This window comes from Fringilla coelebs (genome assembly GCF_963513975.1).
Source record: "Fringilla coelebs genome assembly, chromosome: 6".
In the NCBI taxonomy this organism is placed as follows: domain Eukaryota; kingdom Metazoa; phylum Chordata; class Aves; order Passeriformes; family Fringillidae; genus Fringilla; species Fringilla coelebs.
Window position 1 is genome coordinate 27,702,221 of NC_140034.1, and position 27,805 is coordinate 27,730,025.

At 36.7% G+C, this 27,805-nt stretch overlaps 1 protein-coding gene across 2 annotated transcripts in view; it reads left to right on the forward strand.

The window, feature by feature from the left end:
• The window catches only part of PRKD1 (protein kinase D1), a 114,546-nt gene that overhangs the window by 70,316 nt on the left and 16,425 nt on the right, over nucleotides 1-27,805 (forward strand). The window contains exons 3-13 of one of the 2 annotated variants that reach the window (XM_084207529.1): nucleotides 1,580-1,711; nucleotides 2,422-2,582; nucleotides 5,276-5,299; nucleotides 14,515-14,725; nucleotides 16,383-16,460; nucleotides 19,365-19,569; nucleotides 21,988-22,111; nucleotides 22,878-22,955; nucleotides 23,537-23,816; nucleotides 26,120-26,172; nucleotides 27,252-27,324. In XM_084207529.1, coding sequence (XP_084063655.1) covers nucleotides 1,580-1,711; nucleotides 2,422-2,582; nucleotides 5,276-5,299; nucleotides 14,515-14,725; nucleotides 16,383-16,460; nucleotides 19,365-19,569; nucleotides 21,988-22,111; nucleotides 22,878-22,955; nucleotides 23,537-23,816; nucleotides 26,120-26,172; nucleotides 27,252-27,324 — 1,419 coding nt within the window. The remainder of the gene's footprint in view (nucleotides 1-1,579; nucleotides 1,712-2,421; nucleotides 2,583-5,275; nucleotides 5,300-14,514; nucleotides 14,726-16,382; nucleotides 16,461-19,364; nucleotides 19,570-21,987; nucleotides 22,112-22,877; nucleotides 22,956-23,536; nucleotides 23,817-26,119; nucleotides 26,173-27,251; nucleotides 27,325-27,805) is intronic. The other variant, XM_084207530.1, reaches the window with a different exon arrangement.

Sequence of the window (27,805 nt, forward strand, 5' to 3'; positions counted from 1 at the left end):
TGAAGTATATAAACAAGTTTTAATAACATCAAAATATATTTTAAAGCTTCCTGAAGTAAAATCACTAGAAATCTGTTCAACATCTAAAATGTGTTCTGAAGGAAGGGTGTCAAGAAGCTGGAGCCAGCTCTTTTTGGTGGTGCCAAGCAATAGGACAAGAGGCGATGTGCAAAAGCTGATGCATGGGAAGTTCCACCTGAATAGGAGGAAGAACTTCTTTACTGTGCAGGTGACTGAGCACTGGAACAGATTGCACAGAGAGACTGTGAAGTCTCCCAGACCAGAGATACTCAAGAGCCATCTGGAGCAATCCTGTGCCGTGTGCTCTAGGATTACCCTGCTTGAGCAGGGAAGTTGGACCAGAAGACTCACTGTGGTGTCTTCCAGACCCAACCCATTCTGTGATGAGCTGTGTTTTCTTGTAGACCAAGGAGAGCATTGTCATTGCAGGTTGAGCATTGTCTGAACAGTGAATTTGGCCACTGTAGTATGGAAAAAAATAGAAAAATAATATACTTGAACCAGTGTTTGAAAGCCCTTGAGCAAAAAATGTGCCTTACCTAACATTTTTAGATAAATACAAAACTATTTAATTTAGTATCATGATAATTCTAATATGTTGGACTGTTTTATGAGGTCCTCGTGTTATGAATTAAGTAAACTTTTGTAATATAGCTTTTTATGATATAATACCAAGAGAAGAAAGGGAAATCCTGAAATAAAAAAACCTGTTACATGATTTGCATTGTTCTAGTAAAAAAACATTTTGAAAAAGTGAAGTTTGATATGATTGGAATCATTGGATCCTACTTTTGGGCTGGTGTTCTAAATACTTTTGTTAATAGATCTCAGGACTGGTTGAGACTAGAAAAGTATTTTTCTGTGGACGGTTTTGAAAAAGAGTAGCCAGTTGCAGGCTCATGTCACTTTGTAAGAAATGCACAGCCATCCTCCGGGTTGCCCTGCAAGGTTTTTTCCTCTATTGAAATGTGGGTATATCATCACATGTTTTTTTTTTAAGCTCTAATGTATGTTTTTAACTTGTGTGATCAGTTCACTGATGCCAACATAGGCTGCTGAATTAATTATACGAAGTTATCAGCAGAAACAGACAATTTCAGATGCACTTCCATTTGTCAAAAAAAACCTTGCAGTATTTCTTTACTGGATGTGTTCAGTTTATTTAATGTACATACATCTTGAAGGTGTAGTGAGTAAGCCTGTAAAAGAGTATTTCGAAAAATTCTTGACGTTTGATAGAACTGTGACAATTTTGGTAAATGTTGATATGCTGTTATACTCCTGTTTTTGATTGGAAAAATGTTGTCAGAGACGTCATTGCTGCAGGTTTGTTAATGCAGCTTTATGCTTTTTCCAGTGGTCATTGTAATATGCAGGCATATAATCACTCTTTTTATCTTCAAAGTATTATGCAGTGAACAATTCCAAATCCAAGGTTCAGCATCATAGTGGCCAAAAGGAGTTTTGCTTTGTTCCCTGGTGATACCTAAGAAGTGAAGAACAGTAGTTGTGTTACTTTTTATTTATGTTAATTTTTTGTATGATCTTACTGCTATAGCTTCTGCTACATTTGAAGACTTCCAGATCCGGCCCCATGCTCTGTTTGTTCACTCCTATCGGGCTCCAGCCTTCTGTGACCATTGTGGAGAGATGCTCTGGGGGCTGGTGCGTCAGGGACTCAAATGTGAAGGTAAGCTGCAGTGAGATGTAATTTTTCAGTCTGAAGCAGTGACTTTTCCATTCTACTTCTGTGTCTGATGCTGCTTTTAAATTAGTTAGAGACAGTAATACCTGTCAAAGGAATTAACTGATTAAAGAACTTCTCTTTTTGACTGCTCTGAGGCATCTTAGATGTGGCTCTGTAACCTTGAGTGTAAAAACCTTTGGTTGATTTGTAGTTTTAAGAAAAGTCTGCATGTCTTACTCTTCCCTTACAATTTTTAATGAGCTTGTGTCTTGCAGTAATTCAGATTATTTAACTGAAGTCACTGTCAATCCGTATGAAGTTGTAATAGCTAAGTTTTCTCACTTTGCCACACCTGTTTGACTTCTGATAGACTAAATCCAATAGAATATACCATTTGCAGTGAGACTTCCTTACCTTCCAAGTGCTGGTCATAGAAATGTCCTGCACTTTGAGACCATAGATTTTGAAAAATCAGAGAAAAACCACTGGTTGTATATGTATCTGTTTGGAGCTGATAACATTATCTCTCTAACAATTTGCTAGAATAATAGAGTGGGGTAAAAGGAAAAGGGTAGAGGGAAAAGTTTCATCAAAATTAAGGCTAACGTTTTTGAATTTGTGTTGTTTTTGAATTTGTGTTGTTTTTGAAAAATCCAAAATTACTTGCTTTTTTGACTAGTAAGCCATAAGCGGATTTAAATTTTTCTTTTCAGGTTGTGGTTTGAACTACCATAAGAGATGCGCGTTTAAAATTCCTAACAACTGCAGTGGCGTACGGAAAAGACGCCTGTCAAATGTATCCCTGACAGGAGCCAGCACCATTCGGACGGTTTCTGCGGAGCCCTCACCCAGTGTGACGGATGAAGCCCTTTTGGTATGGCATTCCCTAGCTGTAGAGGCCATGGGAGGAGCTGAGAAACAATGATATTTAGTGCTGTAGAATCTGGTTTTGCCTGTTACGGACTACAGAGGAGGGTGGTATGCAAATTATAAATTAAGGGAAGGCATCTTGACGTAAAAGGGAGGTCACCAGCTTAAGGTATGTGGGTTTAAGGTATGTGTCGCTTCTGATACTCCCAGGAGTCTCCTCATTTGTCAAGAATTAGGTTATTTTTAAGGCCTGAAACTGCCACCCTTGCTAATAAAAGTAGTTGGATCTTGAAGGATCTCTTCTGGAACTAGGTGTTGAATTTCTTCTGTATCGGACCATTATTTCCTTGGCTTATTAAATAGGAAAGGTTCTCCTCGTTAGAGCACTGTGACCCAGACACCACAGCACTGAACTGAGTGTCTGTCACAGTCAAGGCTGTCGTTAATTAGTTGGAGCCTGTGTATTTGGCATATTTCTGGGTGTTCAGAAGAAAGAAGGAGAAATCTCCATCAGATCCTTAAATGGCTCTTTGTGGTGAATGTATTTATATGTCTGTATTTAGATGTTTTATACACAAAAGCATGTAAATATACAGTATACTTGTACATGCATTTATATATTAGTTTTCTGAAGTGAAAGAAAAACGTTGTTTGGAGTAAATTACCATGATACCTGTTTTTTATTTTTAGCATGTTTGTTCTTTTTAGCACTCATGGTCATAATATACTTGAATAGTTAAGATTTTACACAGTGTATAAATGAATCCACTCCTAAGTGAAGGTTTTGAAAACCTTAAGGTTTAAAAGAGAGGAAAGAATTTATAAGTACACACAACAATTATCATGTTTTCCTCTCAATTAGAATATTAAACTTATTAAACTTGACATACTAAAAGGACACTATTGCAAATTATGTAGACATGGTGTTAGATGCAGTACCATCTATGAACCATAATTATGTACTTATGCCACTGATTATCATTAGTCTAAAGCTACTTGGAAATTAAGGTTAACATTATGAATCTGTATTTTTAATTGAAAAGCTGCATAAATGAGTAAGGTGCTTAAGTTCTGCAAACTACAGCAACAAATGTTTACGGATTAATCATAATTCTCAGCAGGTTGTTTCAGAAATTACTTAGGCCATGACAGAAAATTTTGAGGAAGATTTGGCCCTAATTTTGATCTCATTTAAAAAAAAAAAAATTTCTTAAAAAAATTTTATGAGTGAGCATCCGGGTATACCATCTATAAATAATCACTTCATTGTACAGTTAAAATGTAGCAAAAAATTTTCAATTTGAAAACATTTAAAATTATATGACTGTGTTTTTTGCTGACCCATTCTTATACAAAATGCCTGTTTTGCAAAGCTGTATCTTTCAAAATGTTTGACAGCATTAAAATTGCCAGTGAGGAGATGCAGTAGGTGTCTGCAGGCTATACTTCTCTGAGACCTTGTAAACATTGGAGTCCCTGTGTTGATCATTCAGAACATCGCACATGCTCAAACACGTGCACACCCAAAATAAATACATTTGCAGTAGGTAAAGGGATGGGCTTGGAGAAAACAAATAATTTTCTTATCTCACTTTTATTCCATGAAATCCTGGTATCATTTACCAGGTTTTTGGAAATGGTCTCACACATGGCTTCTATATGTCCTTTGTTCTGTTTAATTTTTTTCCTTTAAATGTATTTCCATTCCTGCCCTCCCTCCCTGCTTTTTTTAAGTGCCATGAGCTTTGTCAGTTCTTGTGTACCAGATCTGTCCTTTGGACTCATTTCTTCTGCAGTGCTTGAGATAAGTTTTATGACAGTTTATATGGTGAAGCCAGTCAAACCATGCACTTTGGAATGTCTTTCATTTTTCTACAGTCTGTGTGAATATACTGAAAAACATCAACTTTGTTCATAAAAATGTACCATTCATAAACAATATTGATGTGTTACTTGAATCACTGCTAAAAAAATATAATCTCTGTTATAGCTATCAGTTCTACAAATAGAACTAAAAAAAATGTATTTTTTCCCCTAATTACCCTGAGAGTCAGAGCAGTTGAGAAAGAATAATTTCTGGAGATCTTTGATAGATGTAATTATCAAACTGAGTTGTTTCTTTTTTTCTTTTTGTTCATGTTGTGTGCACCTGATAGGAGACACAACATGCAAACTTGACTTCTGGAAAAATTGCATGTGTAAAGTGAATAAGTTATGCCCCATCTTTTGAAATGTAATCTAAAAATCTTTGCAGGATAACGTGGAATCATGCAAAACGTACCTATACTTTAATTATTCTTGCATAGGGAACCACAGAAACAGTTTCAGTTTGGGTAGAAATGTTTTCATTAGCCAATAAAACATTCAGTTTGACCTGAAAATTGAATGGGGATTATATTTGAGTACAGCTTTTAAAATCTACCTCCAAAGAATAAAATCTTCTTTTTATTCTTAACTTAGTAGTGTAAAACTCATCAACAGAAGTACTAAAAACAAAGTAGAACTAGGAGGATACAATACAACCCAGATTTTTATATGTGTCAGCTCAAATGCAGTTTTAAGCATTTATTCAATAAAAAAGAATGGAGTATAATATGACCCCACATTCATGCTTGCTTCCAAAATAACATTATTTTCTGTCTTTTTCTCCCCCTTATTTCTTTGTTCTGTTTTCTCTTCTTTCCAACTACCTGTCAGTCTCCTGTCAGCCCTGGCTATGAGGTATGTACTGAATTTACTCCCTACCATGCTATCAGCAGCATCCTCTTTTATGATTATCAGTATGACTTTGAAAGCATGCAGGAATTAAATCAGATTAATAAAGTCCAGATTCCAAAATGAAGATCATAATTCTTATGCTAAACAGTAAAATTAGTAGCCATTAAAATATTTCAATACAAAAGTGACTTTTGATTTTGTAGGCATGAAAGAGGTCATTGGTTAGACTGAAGCCCTATTTTATACTGATAGTAACACATGGGGAAAAAAATTAAACTTCACTTTCAGGACTTAGTAATTTACTGGAGTAATGTAGAAAATTAACATTTTATTTTTAAGCTGAACAAACCTCACATTCAAATGTTTACCAGCAATAAACTTCTGACACCATACTACCATTGGGGTAGCTCTTTCTTTCAGATATGGTTGAATTAAAAAATTAAAAAAAAAAAAATTAAAAAGAACCCCAGGGTTCTATATTTCTGTAGAAATAGCCATGTACAGTGTACAAATAAGTTACAGCTCTATGTAAAAAGAGTGTCAAGTCTGAATAAAAAATTAAAAAAAAAAGTGGGTGATTAATTTCAAGGGTTGCTCTCCTTGACTTTCAGGATGGATTTTCTAGAGAAGTTTGGTTTGTGATTGAAGTTTCAAAAGCTTTTGATACTAAGAAGTGTTGGCATCTTTCCCTTGCAGCATGTATTTTGGATGCACATGTTAAAAATTCTACATTTTAGAAATACGACATAGTTAGTCTGAGGACTATTTTGTTGTGCTAAAATGAAGATTTCCATGGCCACCAAGCATCTATTTCTTTGAAATAAATAACTTTATTTCCTATAATCATAGAATGGCTTAGGTTGGAAGGAACCTTAAAAATCATATGTTTCCAACTCCCTACAATGGTATAAGGTCATGTTCCACTAGAGCAGTTGCTCAAAGCCCCACTGAACACTTCCAGGGATGAGGTTTCTATTTCTTCCTAAAATACATTCTTACTGTGTGCCCCAGAATTCTAGCTCCCCAGAATATCCATAAAGCAATACAAATATGTATATATAAACCACAGTTTTTGTAATATCTAAGATAATTGAATTCTAAATACAGTGCTGTCTGATAAATGATGAATTCAACAATTTGGATGATGGTGCTTTATCTTAAAGTAGCAGTAATTAAGGGTAGGCATTGGAAAAAAAAATTGTTATTTGGAGGAAAAACAAAATTGTATTCCTCTTGTGAAAAGAAAATGTGTTATCTATCTATGGTTTTGCTTCAAAATACATTTATATGACACTATAGTATTTTATATCTATTTTTTAATGTATGTTGCCATTATTTTGGGAAGTTTTATTTGTTTTCTGGAAGTAACGAATATAGTAAGGTCATTTTATAAACACACTTGAAGTGATTTCTCAGAAAAAGTCTAGCTGAGCTTTGCTTTAAAATAGGAATGGTGTGTTTCATGGGGCATAGGTAAGTGGACTGTTACATATTATCTTTGCTCTTTGCTGAAAAATCGGGATTTACAGTTCTTTTTTGCTAAATAATTTAAAATGTGTATAGTTTTAGTTGAAAAGACCATTTATGTATCACTGACAGAATACAAAGTGCCAGGTGTTGCTTGCCTGTGTAGATTTGTAATAAGCAGAGCTGGCTTGAGGCTTTTTAGCTATATATAGAAGAGTGATTCTGCAGAACTAGGACAGTGGCTGCTCTGGGAGGGAATGGTCTTGAGTCGTGTGTGGCCATTTTCCCTTCCTTCCCTGGCACCCCACACTTCATACAGATGCCCTTTTGTCTTAGCCCACTGAAATAAGGAGTCCTTGTTTCCAGTGACTCAGAAATAGCCACCCTAAGAAGCCTTTGTTTTCCACACTCCTGCAGAAGAGGCATCTCCTTTTCCCAGTCCCAGTCCCTACAGGGTCTTGTGCAGAGACTCCCTGCCCAGCTCACTGAACTGGAAAAAAAAGGCCCTTGAGGGAGGGAATAAGAAAGTGCTGGGGTGTTGCAGCTGAGAGCATCTTGGTGCCTTAAACCACTTCTAATTACAAATCCTTTTCTAATGGCTGAAGTAGAGTTCATTAGACCAAAGATCCTCAAAGGCAAAATTAATATTTTCTTTTGAAGGCACTTGAGTTAACTGTGAATTAATAGTGTTCTGTTATGTTTTATTCTTGTCACCCTCAAGTTACCTTTCCATGCTCCAGTGATACACACTGCACATTCCTCTCTGTCTGAATGGGAATTTGCTTTCAGTGTGCCCATATGTTTAATAAAAACCCCTATGGATAGAGCCTGGAGTTTGCTCCAAAACCTAGAGTTTATTTAAAAATAATAGAAGGTGAAATAGAGGCTCTAAGTAATTAAACTGATCCTAAGTAGTGTTCACATTGATCTAGTGCCAGATGCACCAGGTGAATATAAGGTCATGCACTAAACAGAACTAAGAATTGAGAACTCAGTGAATCTGACACTGCAAGTTGAATATAGGAATTTGAATTAATTCCACAATCCTTTATGCATTTTTTAATTTTCTTGCCTTTTTACAATAACTTAAAATAGTTAAACAAATTAATGGTCAAAATCAAAAAGTATTTCAAATGTAGTTCTCTTAAAGTGTTGCATATCTATGATATTCAAAGTGGTACATCTAAGGAAAATTAGAAGCTAAGTTCTTGTAGTTTCTAGGTACTAGCAAAAGGGTTTGCACATATGGAAAATTGCCAAATGCTGCAGCACACATTTTACTTCCTGTCGTATCTCTGAGACATCATTCATGATTGATTGGGTTCTTGTGGATTGGTACAAGATCCCAAAACAATATGCTGAGGAATAATGGGAATTGACACAACCTTTTATTGCCCGTTATGGGGCCTGGGTGTGTTCAGTGGTGCTTTCCCTCCCTTCTAGTATATAATCTTGTTTTTCTCTATTGGTAACATAGTACTGCCCCCACACTTACTGCAGGCCTCATGGAGTAGGTTTGTCTGTATCTCCTCTGTCCAGAGCCAAAACTTTCCAAACCAGTGTCTGTGGTTAAGCCTAAAGACCTGCCAGTTATCCCTGATTCAGTAAGGATGGTATGTAGACAGTGACAGATGGGACACATTTATACAGGCATTGGGGGGGGGAAACCCCAAGATTTTGTATGATAGGATGAATCAGAATAGTGCAAAGACTATCTGAAGGGTTTTGTATTGAACTATAATTTGGCTATGATACCTTTGTGTCATCATGTGTGCTTTTTCTCCCCTTTTTATTAGCTTTATTCAGCAGGCATAGCGAAGCTGCCAGGTCTGGCTTCTGATGTGGGCATTCTAATACTGCATGGTACTTAATAATGAACTTTTTAATTAATATACTTAAAATAATGAAGTACATGATACAGGATCAAACTAAACCTAATATTTTTTAATGAACTCGTGTCTGTAAGATGCTGGAAAAAAAGCTTTGTGCTATGTAAGTCTTACTGTGGCTGCTGGTACTAGTAAATCCAAAAAGAAAGGGCTTTTGTTTTGGGAATCCCTTGGTTCTGAGGAGTCAGCATAGTCCTACAATGCCTCCTGAAACCCAGTAATCTTCTATTGGTACTTTCCAAAATAAGGCAGGTTACAGACAGAGCATTCAAACCACTGTCTGCTGCTCTTGGTGTCTGAGTGGAAGAACAGTGTGTATAATAATAGCCATCTGTGGATAGTTTAATATTAAACAGCTTGTACTGAAGTCAGTTCTTTGATGTGTTTACACACGGGAAAGTGAAATGTTTTTCAGACCATAGCTATCTGACTGTGGTGCTTGTGGGATTAAATCATACACTTAACTTAGAGAGGAGTGCAAGAAGCCTTGAAAGACAACACAGTTGATTGCAGTCTAAGTGTGGTATTTCAGTATATTTAACTGAAGATTTGTTTCTTTGAATTCACTTAATTGCAGTCACATAGTTTAATTTGTAAAAGAAAGTCAACATTTGCATTGCATTAAAAACAAGAGTTCCTGTGGTTACATAGATATCTAGCACCTCACTTGACAGTAGCTTCCTGTGAAGAAATTGTGTATGAACATATTAAGGCTTTATCCTCTGCCTTTAATATAGGAAGGAAATGCATGTTTCAACAAGTCTGTTTCAACACTAAAAATGAAACTTCATCCAAACAGTTATTGCTGTTTGTTTTTTTAAAATAGACATCACTTTTCTCTGTTGTCTAAGTAAATAAAAACCCCTGGATCGTAATAGTTTATTCTTTTGTTGAGGCAAACATTTCAAAATTGTAGGAATACTTTTGCTATTTCTGATTGAATATCTCAGTTTAAACTACAGGAATAATGTTGCAACACTTCTTAGATGTTGAGCCTGAAAAAGGTTAGCACTTCTTGGTGTAAGTTTTGAAAAAAACATATATTTAGGAGCGTATAGGTTGTGTAGCCAGTTCTCTTCTGAGTGAAGGTTACTGACTTGAGCATGTTTCCACAAGCATGATTGCCAAAATGGAAGTAGTTGCTTTCTGACTCTTACAGAACATGAAGGTTTTGGTAAAGGTTTTCAGAGTCCCTGGGATGTGTTTAGTAGGACTGTCAAAACCTTTTAAAAGGGGTGAGGCAAACAGCAGTCTCTTTTACATTTTAGACTAGCCCATGCAGCTGGATTGCAGAGCTGGCCCTTGTCTTTGTTCCCAAGAGCCCACTGGGTCCAAGCAGTCAGCTTTTATTGCTTCCCTTTAGTCCCTTCAGCATCTCCCTACAGTTTCTTTGATTTCTGTGCCTGGAAGGAGTAGATGTGAATGCTACAAGAAGGTCAAACTCATGCAGGTAATAGGAACAACTTAATACATTGGTGGGGAAATCGGTATTTATTTCAGTTTCTTAATTGCATTTTGCAGTGTATTTGAACTAGAAAAGACAGGAAAGATCTGCTGAGCTATTTTTAGCTTTGGGGGACTGTGTTCTTCCTGCAGTGACTGTACAAAGATTTTATGCTTCTGGCTAATGTAGGTGAATTGTTGTGTCTTCTAGTAGCTTTCAACAAAGCTCACCAGAACTCACATGAGGCGATTCAGTATATTCCAAAAATTCAAAGAAATTGAACAAGAAGAAGCAAACCATCAGTTAAATAAAAGTCATGGGGCGTGCCCCATGTTGGGGAAAAGACTGGCACATCTTCATTCTTAGAATTAAAAAACCAAGCTTTTTTTTTTTTCAAAGAGTAAGCTGGGTTCTATTAGATATTCTCACAGTTAAAACATAATTGAAGTATCTGGATGTGATCAGTGTCACTGGCTTAGTTTGACAGTCCAGTATTCACTATATGCACACATTTCTTGGTGTTCATTGTCACTTGAAAAATCATCTCTTGAGCTCTTAAAGTATAGATTACCTTGCTGGGATGATTGTTCTAAAGGACTATTTAGTATTTGGAACTGTGCAGGCTGTTAGTTTCCATGGTGTAATCTGGTTAAGCAATCATTTCCTGGGAAGTTTCCAGACTTGCTGAGTCAGTAGTCTGGCTGGCTACCAGGAAAAACTCATTTATCTTTCTAACAAACCGGGCACGCCAGCTGAAGGAGAAGGTGCTTTGTGGAGGAGAGCCTTGCTTTTCCAGTGAAAATAGTATAGTTCCTGGTTTCCTATACTTAAAATTGTGGCATCTGATGCTGGGAGTGCTAGAAGTTAATGCTGAGGGATCTTGACAAGACTTTTGGACAAAATTGGGAGGAGAAGCTTATCTGGAAAGAGGGAGGAGGTGCCCTTCCTAATCAGTCAGTCATTGGAGGGTGTGGAAGATGCTCCAGCTGCCATGAGTTATCTGTCACCAGCTTCCCTTCCCAGCAGGAAGGGAGCAGGACCCAGGGGGCACATTGCCTCTGGTTGCAAGAGGGAGGGAATGGAATCAGGCATGTCAGGACTGGCATACAGGAGTGAGACCAGATCCATGAATTCTGATGTCTTTTCTAGCATGGGAGAAGGTGAAACTTGGCTTTACCTCTTGGCCTGAAGTCACTGTAAATCGAGAACTGCTGGTGCCTTACATGGTGTGCTACGGTGATGGCATGTAGCAGCCCAGCTCTTGTGGAATGGCAGAGAAAAGCTGGAATACTTTTCTCTATAAATTTGACTTGAAGACTGACATCTAACAGCAGGTTTTGCAGTGTTTTATCTTTTGTTTAGTATGCATTGCTGCTTGAGCTGTAGAGAACATTTACGAATTACTAATAAAAGCTCAGTTAACTGTCTGTTCAGGAACACAACTTCACAGCCATGTGAAATGAGACTAGAAGTAATTATTTCAGAAATTATAACTGTGCATTGACTAATACAAATTTTGAGAAGAAAACCCTACCAAACAACACGACAAAAGCTTTATTAATGATAACTCTATGTGATCAAGGCTGATGGTATGATGAGTAACTGTTTCAGAGTTATCTCAGAAAAAATCAACTCATTGTAGAGCATCTAGAATTCACTTTTTGTTCAACCTGACATTTTCTCAGAAACATACACTAGCGTATTAAAAGTGAAAAATTTGCCATCAATCTGAGCAAAACATGTAGCAAATAATTTGTCCCACATTTGTACTGTACCACACCTGAGATTTGATCAGACATCTAGGTCAGAACCAAAGCTGTAGGGAAGACTGTCTCTCTCTGTTAATCGTAAGTGCCCAGGATGAGTCTCAGTACATTTCAGCAGCACTACCGAAGTTTCTAAAACCTGCAAGGCATTTGGTGAGGAAAACAGCCAAACCAGCTTTCTAAAATCCTTTAAGCATGAAGTCACCTAGGTAAAAGTCATTTGGACTTTGCTTTTAGCAGTATTCAGTTGCCAAAATAATTTTTGATTAGGCAATAATTTGGAAAATGAAGACAAAGAGTGATCATGGAAAATATGTTTAATTTAGATTCTATTAGTCAGGATTCTAAGAGAGATGATGGCATTAGGAGATCTTTGGATCACTTTTACTGCAGACAAGAGTAAGATTGTCAAGGAATAGATTTAGTAATAAGAATGGTAAACTGAATATTAGTTTGTTACAGTGACATACTGGAAGCAAGCACTAAGAGGAACTCCTTTCCTTACATATTCCATCTCCTTTTCAGTTAAACTTCATTTTAAGAGACTAGCATCACTACCTGCAAAATGTCCACCAAATGTCTGGATTAAAGAACGAGAGCAAGGTGTTGTGACTAACACATTGCAAGTAGTGATTAGAAGTAATAACCCTTTAGGAATTTTTTTTATTCAAAAAGAAAATATTTACATTAAATTGTAGTATGCCACAAGTAAAACTCTTCTTGTGGATGCTGAAGAGCAAACTCAGAGCTGACTTTCTGGTCATAGGGTAGGGTTGAGGCTGTAACTTGTATAGCACTGAACTTAGGACTATGAAGTAGAATCAGTTTGGACCAAAATTGTTTCTATTCTACAAAGGCATAAAACTGCAAGAACTGCATCTCTGTTTCTCACTGCTCCTTGTCAGCTTTGCCCTGTCCACAGACACTGAGGGCTGTAATTTCCAGGTGGCTCATACTAGGTGAGCAATGCAGTTTGTGCAGAATATGTGGCTCATTCTTCAGCCTTCCATTTTACAGGCCTGGTGATGTTGACTTTGTAAAACTTAGTGCAATCTGCCTTAGAAATATTAGGGGAATTTTATTACTAGTTAACAAATATGAAAGAAATTTAATCTCAAATTGAGACTAATTAATTGTTTGGGTTTTTAAAATATGCATATGTGCTTTGCAGAGCATGAAGATTTAGACCTCAGGAAGTAATAAACCCATAATATCAGAGTATGTACTCAGAGTTTTTCCAGTTTTGTTTGTGATAAAGAAAAGAGAGATGCTTTCTTCTTTCAATCTAGTTTCTTTGTGGTGGCCATATGTACCTAGCTCATACAATGTATTTTGCATATTTTTCCTTTATTTGAAAGGACTAAGTTAGTACAGTGGATCTTTATGCCTCTTGGAAGGGACACCTAATTCTACAGTATAATCAAAGAATTCATCTTTGCAGCAAGAAATCTCCATGAACTTAGTAAGGAAGAAATTTTTTTTCCCCCCATGGCAAATACACTGTGAAGGCAAAGCCAGGAACTAATCCCTTAGGTGGTTCTGCCATTAAAATGACTTCTCAATTCCTCTTTACTCCAAAAGTCTCAGATAGAAGCATTCAAAAATGTATTTTTCTATGTTTTGATGACTGGGAAATAGCAATCAGATGGAGGAATTTCTATAGCATTATGTGTTAGTATCTAAGCAGCGTTTCAAGTTAATGTCTACCTGAAGGTTCAGCTACTACAGTTTTAGAACAGTGCAGGCTCACTCTGAGGGATTTGTTTTCTAGTGTTCAGTTATCAGATTATTTGTGGATGATAATGAGAAGGTGTTTTAAATAATCAAGCTGCATTTCCTCACTTTTTTTTTTCTCCTTTCAGTGTTAATTGTGGGTGTAGTTTGGTTGTTTCTCAAGGGCAAGTGTTAGGAGAAAGCAGTTTTCTAGGCGAGTTGTTTTCTGGGTTAATTATCAAATGTACATCTAAATTTAATAGAGAAAATATGGTAACTCATTTATTCTACAAATTCTTTGGATTTCATGCCTTAAACTGTGTGTCTCAAATTAAAAAAACCTCTATATATATACACACACACACATATACAATAGGTATTTAAAAGGGTGTGTGTATATATGCACACACACCTTTAAATACCTGTTGTGATCTGTTGTGCATAATCTAAATGTGGTAAGGTTAGCAATAAGAAAAATTACAAATAAATAGTTTTTCTATCATTAACCTACAGGCACCTACGTTTTCTATCATTAACCTACATGCACATAGAATAATGTAATAATTTTTTAATGTTTATACAAAAAATAGCCCTTAAAGTTACTTTTGATGTAAAACAGAAAATAAGAGGTAAAAATGTTTTTTATCAGAATGTAAGAAGCTTTTCTGAGAAATTTTAATGAGCATTTTAATTTTTTTAAAAAAACCTGTTTCAGTCACAATATGAAGGAAATGATAGTAGTGTTGGCAAAGGTTTTGTTCAGTGCCATTCAAATTTTTCAAAAGCAGTCTGAGAGGGGTATGATGTATGTTCTATTAGTGTGTAAAGGCACTTACATGACTTTTTATGACATATGACAGTGTTATCGAAGAGAAGGAATATATGAATATGATATTCTTTAAAAAATGAATACAAAACTCCTTTTTATTTGTTTTACAGCAAAAGACACCATCAGAATCATACACTGGGCGGGAGAAGAGGTCGAATTCACAGTCCTACATTGGACGACCTATTCAACTAGACAAGATTTTACTGTCAAAGGTTAAAGTGCCTCATACTTTTGTCATCCACTCCTACACACGTCCAACAGTTTGCCAGTACTGCAAGAAGCTTCTCAAAGGCCTTTTTAGACAGGGTTTGCAGTGCAAAGGTAAGTAAATGTCCTTTAGGAACATAAAAGCTAAGCATAATAAAATTAATAAATTAGTGTTTGAGTGGTTAGCATGTAGCCTTATTCATGATTTCCTCACTAAACTGTGTGTAGGCACATGTACAATTACACTGGATTAAGCTGCAGTCAAAATTACAGTAATTGGTGTTCTATAGGAGCTGGCTGCACAGCTGTTCATTCTTACCCTATGGTGTATGTGCAGTAGCTCACATTTTTCATTCAGGTGTAAATGATCTTGTATTTGGCATAAGTGAACCTGTGCTTACAGCAGAATAGTTAACAAAATGGACTATGTTGTTATCTTCATTGTTGCTGATCTACAAAGTCCTGTGTGTGAATTGAAGAAGCACATGCCTGAGCCTCAGCTGCTCAGTGTTTTGGGGAAGTTGTAATGGAAGTAAAATAAGATGGGGTTATATGAGAATTTAAACCCATATTTTTTCAGTGTGACTAATGTGCTCTCAAGTGTCATGGCATTGTGTACCTTAGTAGGTACTGAAGTGAGTCAGGCCCCTTGGATTGTAGCCTAGATTGCTGGCTCACCTTAGCCAGCCTTAGCCTGGAAATGCAAAGCATTGTGCATGCTATGGGGTTGGAATATTGGCTAATGGAGGCTTAAAATCACCTTACTTCTATTACAATAAATAATAACTATCATAAAATTAATCAGTATACATTGTGTTACTTCTTTAAACCCTGCAAAATTCAAAGTTGCATTAATTTAACTTAAGGTGTGATTCTGATGCAATTTAACTACAGCAAAATATCTATCAAAGCATCACCTATTTCAGTTCATTTTGAATCCTGGTGACCTAAGCAAATATTAACCTAATTAAAAAAAAAAAATTATAAATATAAAAAAATTTATCTGTAGTTTGGCACTTCTGTGCCTCTAGTTGGTGTTTGGATCAATCTTAAATAATTACAAGGTATGGACAGCCTTAGAATATTTTTTCCTTTCTGTCTCTGGTTTTCCTGGTGTGTTAGTAACTTAAAGCTCTTAGTTTAAGTAAAATGTATTCAAAAGTCAAAAGAAACAATTCCCATGACATGTAACGAAGTGCTATTTACACATATGAAAGAAGTAAAAAAAAAATATTTGAAAAATAGTGAAAGGACTGAAAGAACCTATATTTGCAAGCTGTCCAGAAATTGCCTTGTGATGTAAAAAAACAAATATTTTCTCACTTAAAATTGTTGGCTAGGGTTCTCCTGTTTCAGTTTTCAGCCATCAGTACTTCCTGTGTAGTCAGTCCCTTAAACTGCAGCTGATACACTGCAGCCCATTCTGCTTCTTTCACTGGAAAGGCAGCTCTGGCTTTGGAGCCAAGCACTTGTGTCTCCTCATCACTTGCCTAGATGAGCTGAGCACCACTTTGGCTGCTGTAGTGCTGCTCCACCCAGCTTCCCTTGGAAAGGCATTTTTTTACCCTCAGAAACGTGCTTCTAGCATCTTTGTCCTGTCCCTTCCACTGACAGGCAGCAAGCATGGAGCCAGGCAAGTGCGCACTCTCTGAACATACGACTTGTATTAATGAAATGGTAGGGCTTCATATCTATAGGCTGGGTAGCAGGAAAATATAATTGTGTCACAGAAAAAGAAATCATTTGGCTGTATCCCCTTTTCACTTATCAGACTGTAGATTCAACTGTCACAAACGCTGTGCTCCTAAAGTGCCAAATAACTGCCTGGGGGAAGTTGCCATTAATGGAGGTAAGTTGCATTAACAATTGTTCCTGTCGTTGTTTAAACCATCAGTTAAATAAAAGAAATGTAAATCTGTGATGTGCACAAGCACACATTTTTCCATTGGCTTGGGAGTGGCCTTTCTTCTGCAATATTTCTGTTGTACGGCGAAGATGAAGTGTGGGAGGAATGCTGCGAGCAGATCATGCACCATCCCTTTGGAATGTTTCTCCCAAATTGGTAGCACTGGCAGGCAGGCTGAGCTCTGCCCCAGAGGTGATGTCAGCAGCCAAAGGGCCCTGCCAGAACAGCTGGTAAGTGCAGAATGCCAGAGGAAAGCCAAAAGCCGCGCAGGAGAAGTTGGCATTCACCTGTCAGCTAGAAGCACAAGGTTTTCTTTTAATGGGAAGGGAGAAAAAAAGTGGTTATGGATGATCTTCCTGAGAAGGAAAAACATACCTAGAAGAACTAAGAATGCCCTTCAGAAAAAAATCCCACCATTTACCAATGGCATAAAACTAATCATACTAGTTGCCACCAATCTGCCAATTTTCCCATGCATGTGCTGCTGGTTTCGAGTCAAGTGTAAGGGTGTATGGGTAGGCTTGACAGACAGTACTGGAGAAAAAAGGAGTGGCTGCAGATGAGTTGTTGATTGCCTTGAAAATGTCACTTTCCTGTGTGATAAGGGAATGAGAAGTGTGGTGAAGTGCTGAGTTTCTAAAGTATATTACTGTGTTGTCAGCCTAAACTGCTTCTGAGGTTAATCAAGTATTGCCTTATGATGCATTCTTTTTCCTTTAAATCAGTGGTCTACTTTGTTGAAGACATATCAAGAAATTCCAAAATTAGGAATATTAGCTATTATTTTTCACAGTATTTCTTCATAGTAGTGTTTCTGTATCACTATGAAGTTTTTATGTTCAATAGGAAAATTCCTACAGGTACTAAGTATTCCACTTGAAATGTGACAAAGTTCATGATCTTCTGGAAAGTAGCTGATATCTTCCTATTGAATGTCATTCCTGATGCACCTCTCATTGGACTCTTGGAGTCACTGTTATGTTTTTCTTTTTTTTTTAATCTTGCACCATTTATATCTCACTTAACCACTGACCATCCCACAGCACAACTATTTCTTCAGGAAGGCAAGTAATGTTGCTAATGGAAATTTGTGGTTTGGTTTTCAAAAACTAAAATACGCATTATGAAATGTTAATTCCATTGATAGGAGTGTAAAGTTTTCCCTGAAATTTGTAATCAGAGAAAGTAACTAAATCTGCTTATAAATGATAAACATTTTTCCTGCAGAGATGCAGTTTTAGAGATTGGTTGTGATTGATCTAAAGGGCTGTGAAAAGACAGGAAGGAACATAAACTTTGTTTCTGCACAATTGAATTGATTGAACAAAATTTATATTTGTTTCTGAATTACTCTTCCAAAGTCCCTCTTTCCATCTGAGGCAGGTGTATTTCATCCCTACAACACACCCCTCTGCCCTCTCCCCACCTTTGCTTCACAAGCAACATGCTACTTTTGTTTGGACTTTCCTCCTGACACGTGAATCTGATGCTGAGCTGATGGGAAGTGATAGTTTGTCTCAGGAAAGCTTGTGCAGAGTCATTTGGGGTAAGAACACATATTCTGGGCTTACTCCAAGTATATTCCTTGAAGATTGCAATCTTAAAATTTATAGAACTTGGCTTTTATACACCAAATCATATTCTTAATATGATATACATAGAATCCTCATAGAACTCTGACTTGTGTGTCCTGAATGATTGATAGAGGGTCCCTGGGATTAGCAAAGCAAATTTGGACTTGTATCCCATTTGTGTTTTCTCAGTAATTTGGTTCACATTATTTTCAAACTTAAAATACAGTATCTGTCATTTTGTCCATCTGCTGTGCGATGCATCTTCCCTAAAATAGTAAGTGAAAGAAGAGTTGAGTAATGAAATTCCAAGTGTGGTGTCATTAGTAAATGCATTATATACAAAATGTAAGGAGTTATTTTTATCTGACTGTAGGTTTATTAAAAACAGATAATTTAAAAGTGTTGTAGGAAGAGCAATGAGAGAGAGAGCTTTGCACTGTGGAGTATCATTCATGGCTGAATGACTGGTTCTGCTGGAGATGAAGTATGTGTCTCTTAATCACACATCAGTAATTTATATCCAAATATCTTAAGACTACTGGACATGAAAACAAACTTTTCAGATGTGCTCTTCTAATTTCAGTGAAATGCTATCAATTCCAAACATTTTGCTGTCAGACAATTCAATGTGCTTCTTCTTGTGTTACATTGCCTACACTGGCTGTCAAGAACCTTCCTCCACACAATTAGGCAGAAGTTGCTAGGAGAAACTATTTGATGTGTTCTGTCTGATTTTAACCTTACTTCAAGTTTCTGAAACATTGCAACATCCCAGAGAAACCAATGCTTTCTTTACCCTCTGACTGGACTAATGATTTTATATTGCAAATAAATCCATTCACAAGCAGCAATGCAGCAAAAAATGGTTTCTTACTCTGATCTTGCTTAGGCATATTTAATTTAGAAACAGGAAAGTTTGATATCATTTAAATGTAAGATGGAGGATGCTATTAATGTTTTGCCATAGTCAAATCAGTTAAACCCTAAGACTTTAGTTTTGGTGCTTGTTTAGTATTTATTTTCTAATGCCAGGGAGCACTGTTTCAGTGGTATTGATTATTGTGCTGTTTTGTACAGGCTCCACAGAAAACACTGTTCCTGTGCAAAGGAATATACAGTTCACATTATAATTAATTGTCTACTTATATTGTCTAGATGCAGGCAATAGACTGCCAAAGAGAACTTGAGTTTTTTGGAAGCTTAAAATGTGCCAGGATGTTGTAGTTGGAGTATCACATGTTTTTAGATAATAACTTGAGAAATGGTATTCCAGACCTTCTTAGTCCTGGGGCTGAGTCTGATGTGGTCATGGAAGAAGGGAGCGATGACAATGACAGTGAAAGAAACAGTGGCTTTATAGATGACATGGAAGAATCCATGGCTCATGATTCAGAGATGTCAATGACAGGATGCCATAGTGACAATGGAGAAATGCAGGATGTTGATCTGGATCACGATGAATCTAACAGGATGATCAGGTGAGCTGGGCAGTGAGTGTACCTTCCATCTTCCTTTGTATTTATTTGTACAAATCATGTCTAGGGCTCAAGAGGAAATGCATGTGGTCACTATTCTCACTCATTTCGAATGGGGAATGCTGGTGAAATGTTGTGAGACTGCTTCACTGATTACATGCATTTGTAATTTAAGAGAAGCTTTATTGTCAAGTTGAAGTAGCATTTGAAAACTTTTGCAAAAGTAGTTCATAGAAGTCTGTTCTTGTATGAAAGTGATGTGAAACTATTTGTGCATAATTACTAGTAAAATATTTATTTATTTATTGTTTACTTATTTTACAAGGCATTCTTTCCCTGGTTTAACAGCGCAGTGCCTGGACATTTAGATAAATAAACAAAATGTGTAAGTGGCTATGGTATAATTGGATCTAGATTGGTATTTTTAGATGCCTTTATTAAAAAGGAAAGTTGGACAAACTTAAAGTAGTAATTTGAAGCAAGTTAAAAAATAGATTACTGCTTTGAAATGACTGTTCAGGAAGGAAAACAGGAACTGAGTTGTGCAATGTGCCTCAGAAGTAAATTAAGAGAAGAAAAATTCACTTATTGGAACTGTCCAAATAGTATGGAAAAAATAGGGATTATTCCTTGTCAGGGCACCTAAAATGAATAAAGGAAATTTCAACTGTAATTCCCTTGGTGCAAGGGATCTATACCTTTAAGGGATCTAAACCTTATAAAACATTTTTCTTTCACATGTCTGTTTGATCTGCAATTTCCTGTTTTATTTTACTTCCTGGGAGTCTCTCTCAGTAATATATTCTTATTTCTTATATGTGTTTCCTTATTTCTTTGTTACTGTCATACACCTGTTGCACTAATAGAAGGCAATCCATTTCAACAATATGCAGTTTTACTTCATGCATCAGTAAACTACTGCCGTATTTGTCTGCATAGATACGTATGATACATGTATGATGAGTAGACACCTTGTATCATTGGAATATGAGCCTGTGCTTAGATCACTAAATCACTGTCACAGAACACCTTAAATTTCCAAGTTTTATGAAGCAGACAGCATTGCAAGTTTTCAAAATAAAAATACCCAATTGTGCTAATAAAACATTTATAACTAAGGTACATGTTTTATTTATGTAAGAGAGATTCCTCCAGAAATACCTCTCTGCACTTATTTCTAAGGGTAGTTTCGGTATCCATGGATATTTTTTAAGTGATCTAAATAAGGCAAATAAAAAGTAAACCTCTTGTCAGCACAAGAATAGCTAAATAGAAACTGCAGATGGTTAAATCATTTTTAGGCAGAAAAGAGTTATTAACTCTATGTTATATACTTAATTAAACTTTCAGACAGTACTTCCTGCAATTTGGTGGGAAACTACCAATTCATAAAGTTTATTTCCAGGATGCATTACAATGAAGCAGGGCCATCTGCAGACACCTACAGTCACAACAACTTTGAGAACTTAACATATTATCCTTTTGCTAAACACTATCAGCCCTTTTTTGCTGGAGTTGTTGCACCAATAGCTTTGCTAGCAGGGCATAATACAAAAGCAGTGCTGTGCTCTGTTTTCCCAATGCAGCGTCACTTTTAAATTTCTGCCAGAAACAGCCAAGTATTCATGTCTAGGACTGAACAGATTGAGTCCATATTCCATTACACAGAACCTGCTTTAGGAGTTGTTAACTCCAACAGCAAGGATGATGGGCTGGGTTGCCTCTGGTTACTACCAGATTTTATCTGATGGTGCTATCAGGCATGCTGTCACATTGCCATGGCTTCCCAGCTTACTGCGTGTTGGCTGAATGGTAGAAAGCTGCAGTGTGCATACCCCACAAGGCAACAGGGTTCCACTTAAGTCTTTAAGTGTAGAGCAGCTTAAATCTCTCTCTGGGAGGTTCCAGCAGATTCTCTGCTGTGCCTGGCCAGGGTGTGTGCAGCTGGTCAGCTGGCATGTTTTCTACTCTAAACTGGCATCACTCCATTGTGTGTTTGAGCCCAAGCAAGATCACAGGACAGTAATCTAATGGATAATGTCTATGTAAGTTATGAGAGATTCAAGATCAAGTACTGCTCTGAATCATGCATAGCACAAGCTTGAGCAATGGCTCCCACAGCCTAGCTAAGGCTCCAGTCATTTGCCCATTTTCTTAGCTCATCTTCAGAAATATTTTTGGAATAGTGTATGTAAGCCTTCCGAAGGTCTCTGGCATTCCCTTTGTGTAGTATTACAGCCTTTTTTCTTTGTAATCTCAAGATCCTTGGAATGACAAAACAAAATAGCGTACAAACCAGGTCTGCTCACAATGATAAATGTAGATATCTTCTGTGTGTGTATACTTGTCTGATTTTAAAGATTTTTTTTTTCTGTCCAAAGTTATCTTCTTTTTAAAAGCTTTTCATGATTTGTTCTTAAGCCCTTCAACCAGCAACAATATTCCATTAATGAGAGTGGTACAGTCTGTGAAGCACACGAAAAGGAGAAGTAGCACAGTAATGAAGGAGGGTTGGATGGTTCACTATACAAGCAAGGACACACTGGTAAGAATTGTTACAGAAGACCTGCCTTCCAATAAATGTTATGTTATAGTATAGAATCAAATTCTGACAATACTCAGGTAATTTACAGTCACTCAAGTAAGGCATTTTTTGCAATTTTTATGATTCCTAAAGTCCCAGTACTTATCATAACTAGGACTGGCACTGCTTGTAAGAACAGAAGACGGTTGAAACATGCAAAAACCATATCTGTTGCATTATCATAGGCAGACAAGTGAAAAATAATTCTTAAGGAGTTGAAACATAATGTTAAGGGGTTCTATAAAGTAGCTGTACTTTCCAGCTGCACTTTCCCTGATACCTTACTGCCAGTTGAATTGAGACTTTTGTAAAGTAGGTCTAGTGCAGAAAAAGGCTATTTTCATTCTAACCTGCTAAAAAAATGAATAAAGCCTGCAGTATGTCACCTTCAAAAGTGAGCTGGGGTGTTAGAAGGGATGCAAAAAGAAATTTCAATTGCTTTAGGATCATGTATATCAGCAAACTGTGCTGAATGTAATGTAGACTTCAGAATGGCATTTTAAATTTTTTAAACTTGTACAATTTTAACAGAGCTATTCCTGAAACAGCAGAGCTAGAAATAATAAGAGGTCTATAAATTCTAAATTCAATTAGAAAGTTTTTATTAAAATCCTGTAGTAGTAATTGGGTCTTTATTGTAGTACATCTCTTCAAACTAAGGAAACATTTTGGCAGTGGTGCTTTTGCAAAATGAACATTTCATTAATTTACTCGTTTTTCACTGCAGAGGAAGCGACACTACTGGAGGCTGGACAGCAAATGCATTACACTTTTTCAAAATGATACTGGAAGCAAATATTACAAAGTAAGGAATATTTTTCAACCTCTTTCCATACCAGCAGAATAGAGGGACTAAATTCCTAAATTGATGCTTACTAAAAATACAATAATAGTGTAACTTCTATCTAGGTTTTGGTTGTTTTTGTTGTTTGTTTTTTTTTTTCATTACTTAAGCTGTGTATGTGTGTTCTGCTTTTCAAAACCAAGTCTGATCAGAAAGTTGTCAGCTCATGAGGACCTATAAGATGTGTGTTATGGAAATGAAAAGTTTTTCTATGAGAAGTCAACAAGGTTTTATTTTCTAATGGAGTTTTCTTGATATATGGATGGCCCTGCTTTTTCTCTGAAGGTACCTCACTACTCTCTTTGATAAGTTCAATTAAATAATTAAAGTTCTATTTAGTCTTGAAGAGAAACATTTAGTATTTTACCATCAACAGTCATCTGTGTGACAGAGTTTCAGGTTACAAGAGGCTTTTTGTTTGTACGAGAAGCTTGTGGTAAAAGGCAACAAATGATATCATAAACTAATCAAAAAAAGCTCATACTGAAGTTCTTTATGTTGATAATCTTTGCACAGAAAGTAAATTTTTTTTTTCTTTTTAGGAAATCCCATTGTCTGAAATTTTGTCTCTGGAACCTGCAAAAACTTTCACTTTGCTTTCTCAAGGAGCCAATCCTCATTGTTTTGAAATAAGCACAGCAAATATAGTCTATTATGTTGGAGAAAACATAGACAACCTCTCGAGCGTGCCGCTGAATAACAGCGTTATCAGCAGCGGCGTTGGCATCGATGTGGCACGGATGTGGGAGATGGCAATACAGCATGCCCTGATGCCTGTCATCCCTAAAGGGGCATCCTCTGGGTCAGGAGCCAGCCTGCACAGTAAGTCTGTTCATTTCCTCCATTTCTGAGAAGGAGAATCAGCTCTCAAATGGCATTGCTCAGTCTTCTGCACACATTGAAGGGATGCATTGCTCAGCTGGTAAAGGCTGTTCTCTCATGGGTTGTCACTTGTCTTCCATATTATTTTAAAACACCACGGTTTCTCATCCAGGTGTTTTCAGTTTACAGTAGGACATCTGTCTGTATTGATATACAAGATGTAGATGTTTTAGTGAGCAAATAGTTATGAAATAATTAAGGCTTCTAATTTAAGTTTGAGTTGCTGGTGTGAAAAATAGCCTCCTTGTGCAGAGGGTTTGAAATTTTCTGAGCTCCACTTCACAACTGATAGATTTTTTTTCCCATCCTGACTGTAATTTGTGTTTCTAGCTGTCTGCAGAAGCAGCTCTTCAGTCTTTAGGTCACTGTAGCACAGATTATATGCTCCCTTTCATCATATTTGGCTGTACAGCTGCCTCAGACATTGTCCATGCTGATATGAAAAGAGTTTAAGTGTGAAGAACAGCTGTTCTAGGCACAACAAGGCATGTGTGTTATCCAGGACCAAAAGGACTGAATATATCTTAGCTTCCAATTTACATACCTTTGTGTAATTCTCTAGCAAAGGTGACAGTTCATGTAAACCAAATATGAGACCTGCTTAAATCTGTCTTGGGTACTGAAAATAAAGTAGCACAGAGCAAACAGTTCCTCACTATGAGCCATGTGCTGCTGTGGTTGCTCTGTACTTCTGTTCAGCCTCGAGTGTGTCAAGAGGATTTGGATATGTCTACATAATTTGGATTAGACCTTTTGTTGCAATATGCACCCACTTTAGCACTTGACATCTGGATGCTATTAATGCAGCACAAAATGCTAATGAGACCACAAGCCCTTCAGAAACCAAGTAACACAACAGGCTGTGGCATTGCATCTCCAGGCACCAAAGCTCACATATCAGATTAGATCAGCAATGTCCTTTGCTTTCTCGAATGGGATCTTGTGTAAAATAGTGTCAAATTCTGGATGTCATTTCCATCAGACTAGTTGCCTAGTGCCCCTGGTTTGAGTCCAGTGTAGCTAAACAAATCACCTAAAATACTGGACTGGACATGACAGCTGTCTTATCTCCCTCTTGGGAAGTTTGAAAAATTTCTCTACAAGTCAGTGGCTAACTTTGGGTTATATGTGCAAAAATTAAGGTTGTTTGAGACCTTTAGAGCAATTTCTTGTGGACAATGAGAATGATAGCAACCTTCATTTGCTCAAAGTCTAAGACTTGTCTTTGTCCATGCTTTTTTTCATGTAAACACAGCAGTACATATATCTGAAGACAAATTGGCAATGATTAAAAACCTCTCCATAACTGAAACATTCTATGCCAAAATCAGTCCTCCTAAGGAAAGGGAATGTTACTCGTGTTACTTACAGCAACTAGGATTAGTGCTGATGGGTTGTAGCAAGTGTCTTCAGTGTGTAGTATAGGCCTTACAGTAGGGAGCACTTTTTCAAAATTTTTACTGAAACAAATGGAAAGTCAGCATGAATGGGATTCTACACAGAAGTTGGAGACAGAAGGGACCGTGCTCTGAAGAAGCATGCTTTCCTTCCCAAAGTATTGTCTTTGTGCAATGCAGTTAGCAGTAGGCATATTCTGAATTCTGACTCAGAAAGTTTGCAGTTCAAGTGCTTATGACATGCCTGTAACCTCCAAAGCTCCACATTGATAGAAGTTGGATCTGGTGTTTCTTGTATTACAATGCAGGTGCAAGGTTTTGTTTCCATTATGTCTGTTTTAAGTTTTAATAATGTCTGTGAAGCCAGTTGAAATGTGTATTACTGGTAACAGTATGCAGTCTAATTTGAATGTGTATTTGCCTTCATTTGAATAGCATCAAGTATGTTGTAGGTGACTAAATAAATCAAAATTATTATTAAATCCCTAAATTAAATCACTAAATAAAACCAATTTAGTTGCAGTTGTTACTTGGGTGAGATACAAAGCCTCAAAATAGAATGGGAAAAAGCAATAAGAAGCTTATTATGAGACTTCACTATTAAAAAAAAATTATTAATGAATTGTATAATTCTGGTTTTTCCCTACACTGCAAAGCTGTTGTTAAATTCATGTGTTTGTGGGCTGGTATAATTTTATATTAGCTGGTAGACAGACGAGCTGACCTAATTGGTCCAATTTCTAGAGCTGTCAGTAGATACTGATGTAATATGAATGTCACTTCCTATTACTACATGTTTAAACTAAAAGCACAGCAATCTAAAGTATATTTTGCTTTCTTCCCCAGGGGATATATCCATCAGTATTTCTGTGTCAAACTGCCAAGTCCAAGAAAACGTGGTGAGTGTTCTCTTGATGCTGGTGCTAGACATGCTATGATTAAGCTGGCAAAGTCATTGATCTGCTTTTCAGGAGGAGTGTTAGGGGAGTTCCCATCAGCCATTTCTCACTTACTTTAAAGAAATTAGCAAACAATTAGCTTTTTTAACTTTTGACAAAAGCCATCTTTGTGGCACCTTTTCTCGAGATGCAAGAATTATGTATGGGTAATTTCACAGGCTTTAACTGTGGGTCTGTGTAGGATGTTAATTACCAAATGGAAAGGCCAGGTGTAGAAATCACTAGTTCATGGAATTTGTCAACTGAACTTTGTAAAACTGACCACAAAACTTGATAAATATACCATTTCCTGTCATGACTGAGAGATCAGATATTCTGTGTTGTACAAAGATGAAACTCTTTGTATGCAAAGGAAGAGTTGCATGTATCAAAACACATACATAAAGACTTCTGAGTTTCTTCTACTCTAGGACAGTTAGACATAGGTTGTATAGTCAAGTTAAGCAATTACACTGCTTGTTTTCAATCTCATGGCAGATGGAAAAAATAGATACTCCCTGCAGCCAGCTAAAGCTTTGGGACAGCTCTGGTAGTTGTCAGAAAAAGATTGCAAAAAGATTGCCTGCTAGGGATGTGTCCATTTGTTTCCTAACAAAAAGTAAGACAGCCTTTATTATGAATTAGACACTCTTTTGCTCTGTTGTATAGGCTGCTGGTTAAATATCAGGAAAATAAAACTGAGCTGCAAGATTGGGTGTTTGAGTCTCCCAAATGAATCTGCTAACAGCTTGTGCTTTAGCCTGTGTTACAGCACTGAGAAATAGTGAGACATGAGACTGCCTCTCTGGCACAAATGGAACATTTTACCCCTCTCAGTGAACCTGTTGAAGATTCATCAGCTTTTACAGCAATTACAGTCACTATGGCTTGTAAGAAAACACACCGGATATTTTTGGCAGATAATGTATTTTAAAATGTACTGTACTAAAAGGATGTTACTTCCCACTAGAAAAAGCAAATGAAATACAAATTTTCTTTCCATATTCTTAGGGCTTAATATCTATTGTTTGTATAAACAGGATATTAGCACTGTATACCAGATCTTCCCAGATGAAGTATTGGGATCAGGACAGTTTGGAATTGTTTATGGAGGTAAGGCTTTGGTATGTTTGTACAATTGTGCTCAAGATAAAAATTTTCTTGAATGGGGAAAATATGTGGACTCTGAAATGCTTTGTTGCAGAAATTAGGTGTTGTTTCATTTAAGACAAATACGTTCAACAAAATATATGTTTATATTTTGTGTTGATGAAGTAATTTTGTAGATTGAAGCTTTCTGCCCAGTGGTAAGTCTGTGTCTATCAATAGCTTCATATTGAGAGACACTGTAAGTTCTGTTCTTTTTGAGAACTGTTCTCTTTGAGAACTATAATGCATGAAAAAAAATATTATTCTCCCTGTGTGTTTCTTTACATATTTCAGTGAGGCATTTTTTTGTTTCTTCAATAGCTTGTTAGAATTGTTTATCTTTTTATTTTCATATTAATTTTTCCTCTCTCTCTTTCCCTTTTTTTCCTGCATTTTTGGGGGATGTATTGAGGTACAGCTGTTGTTTGAGACAGTGTGAAGTGAG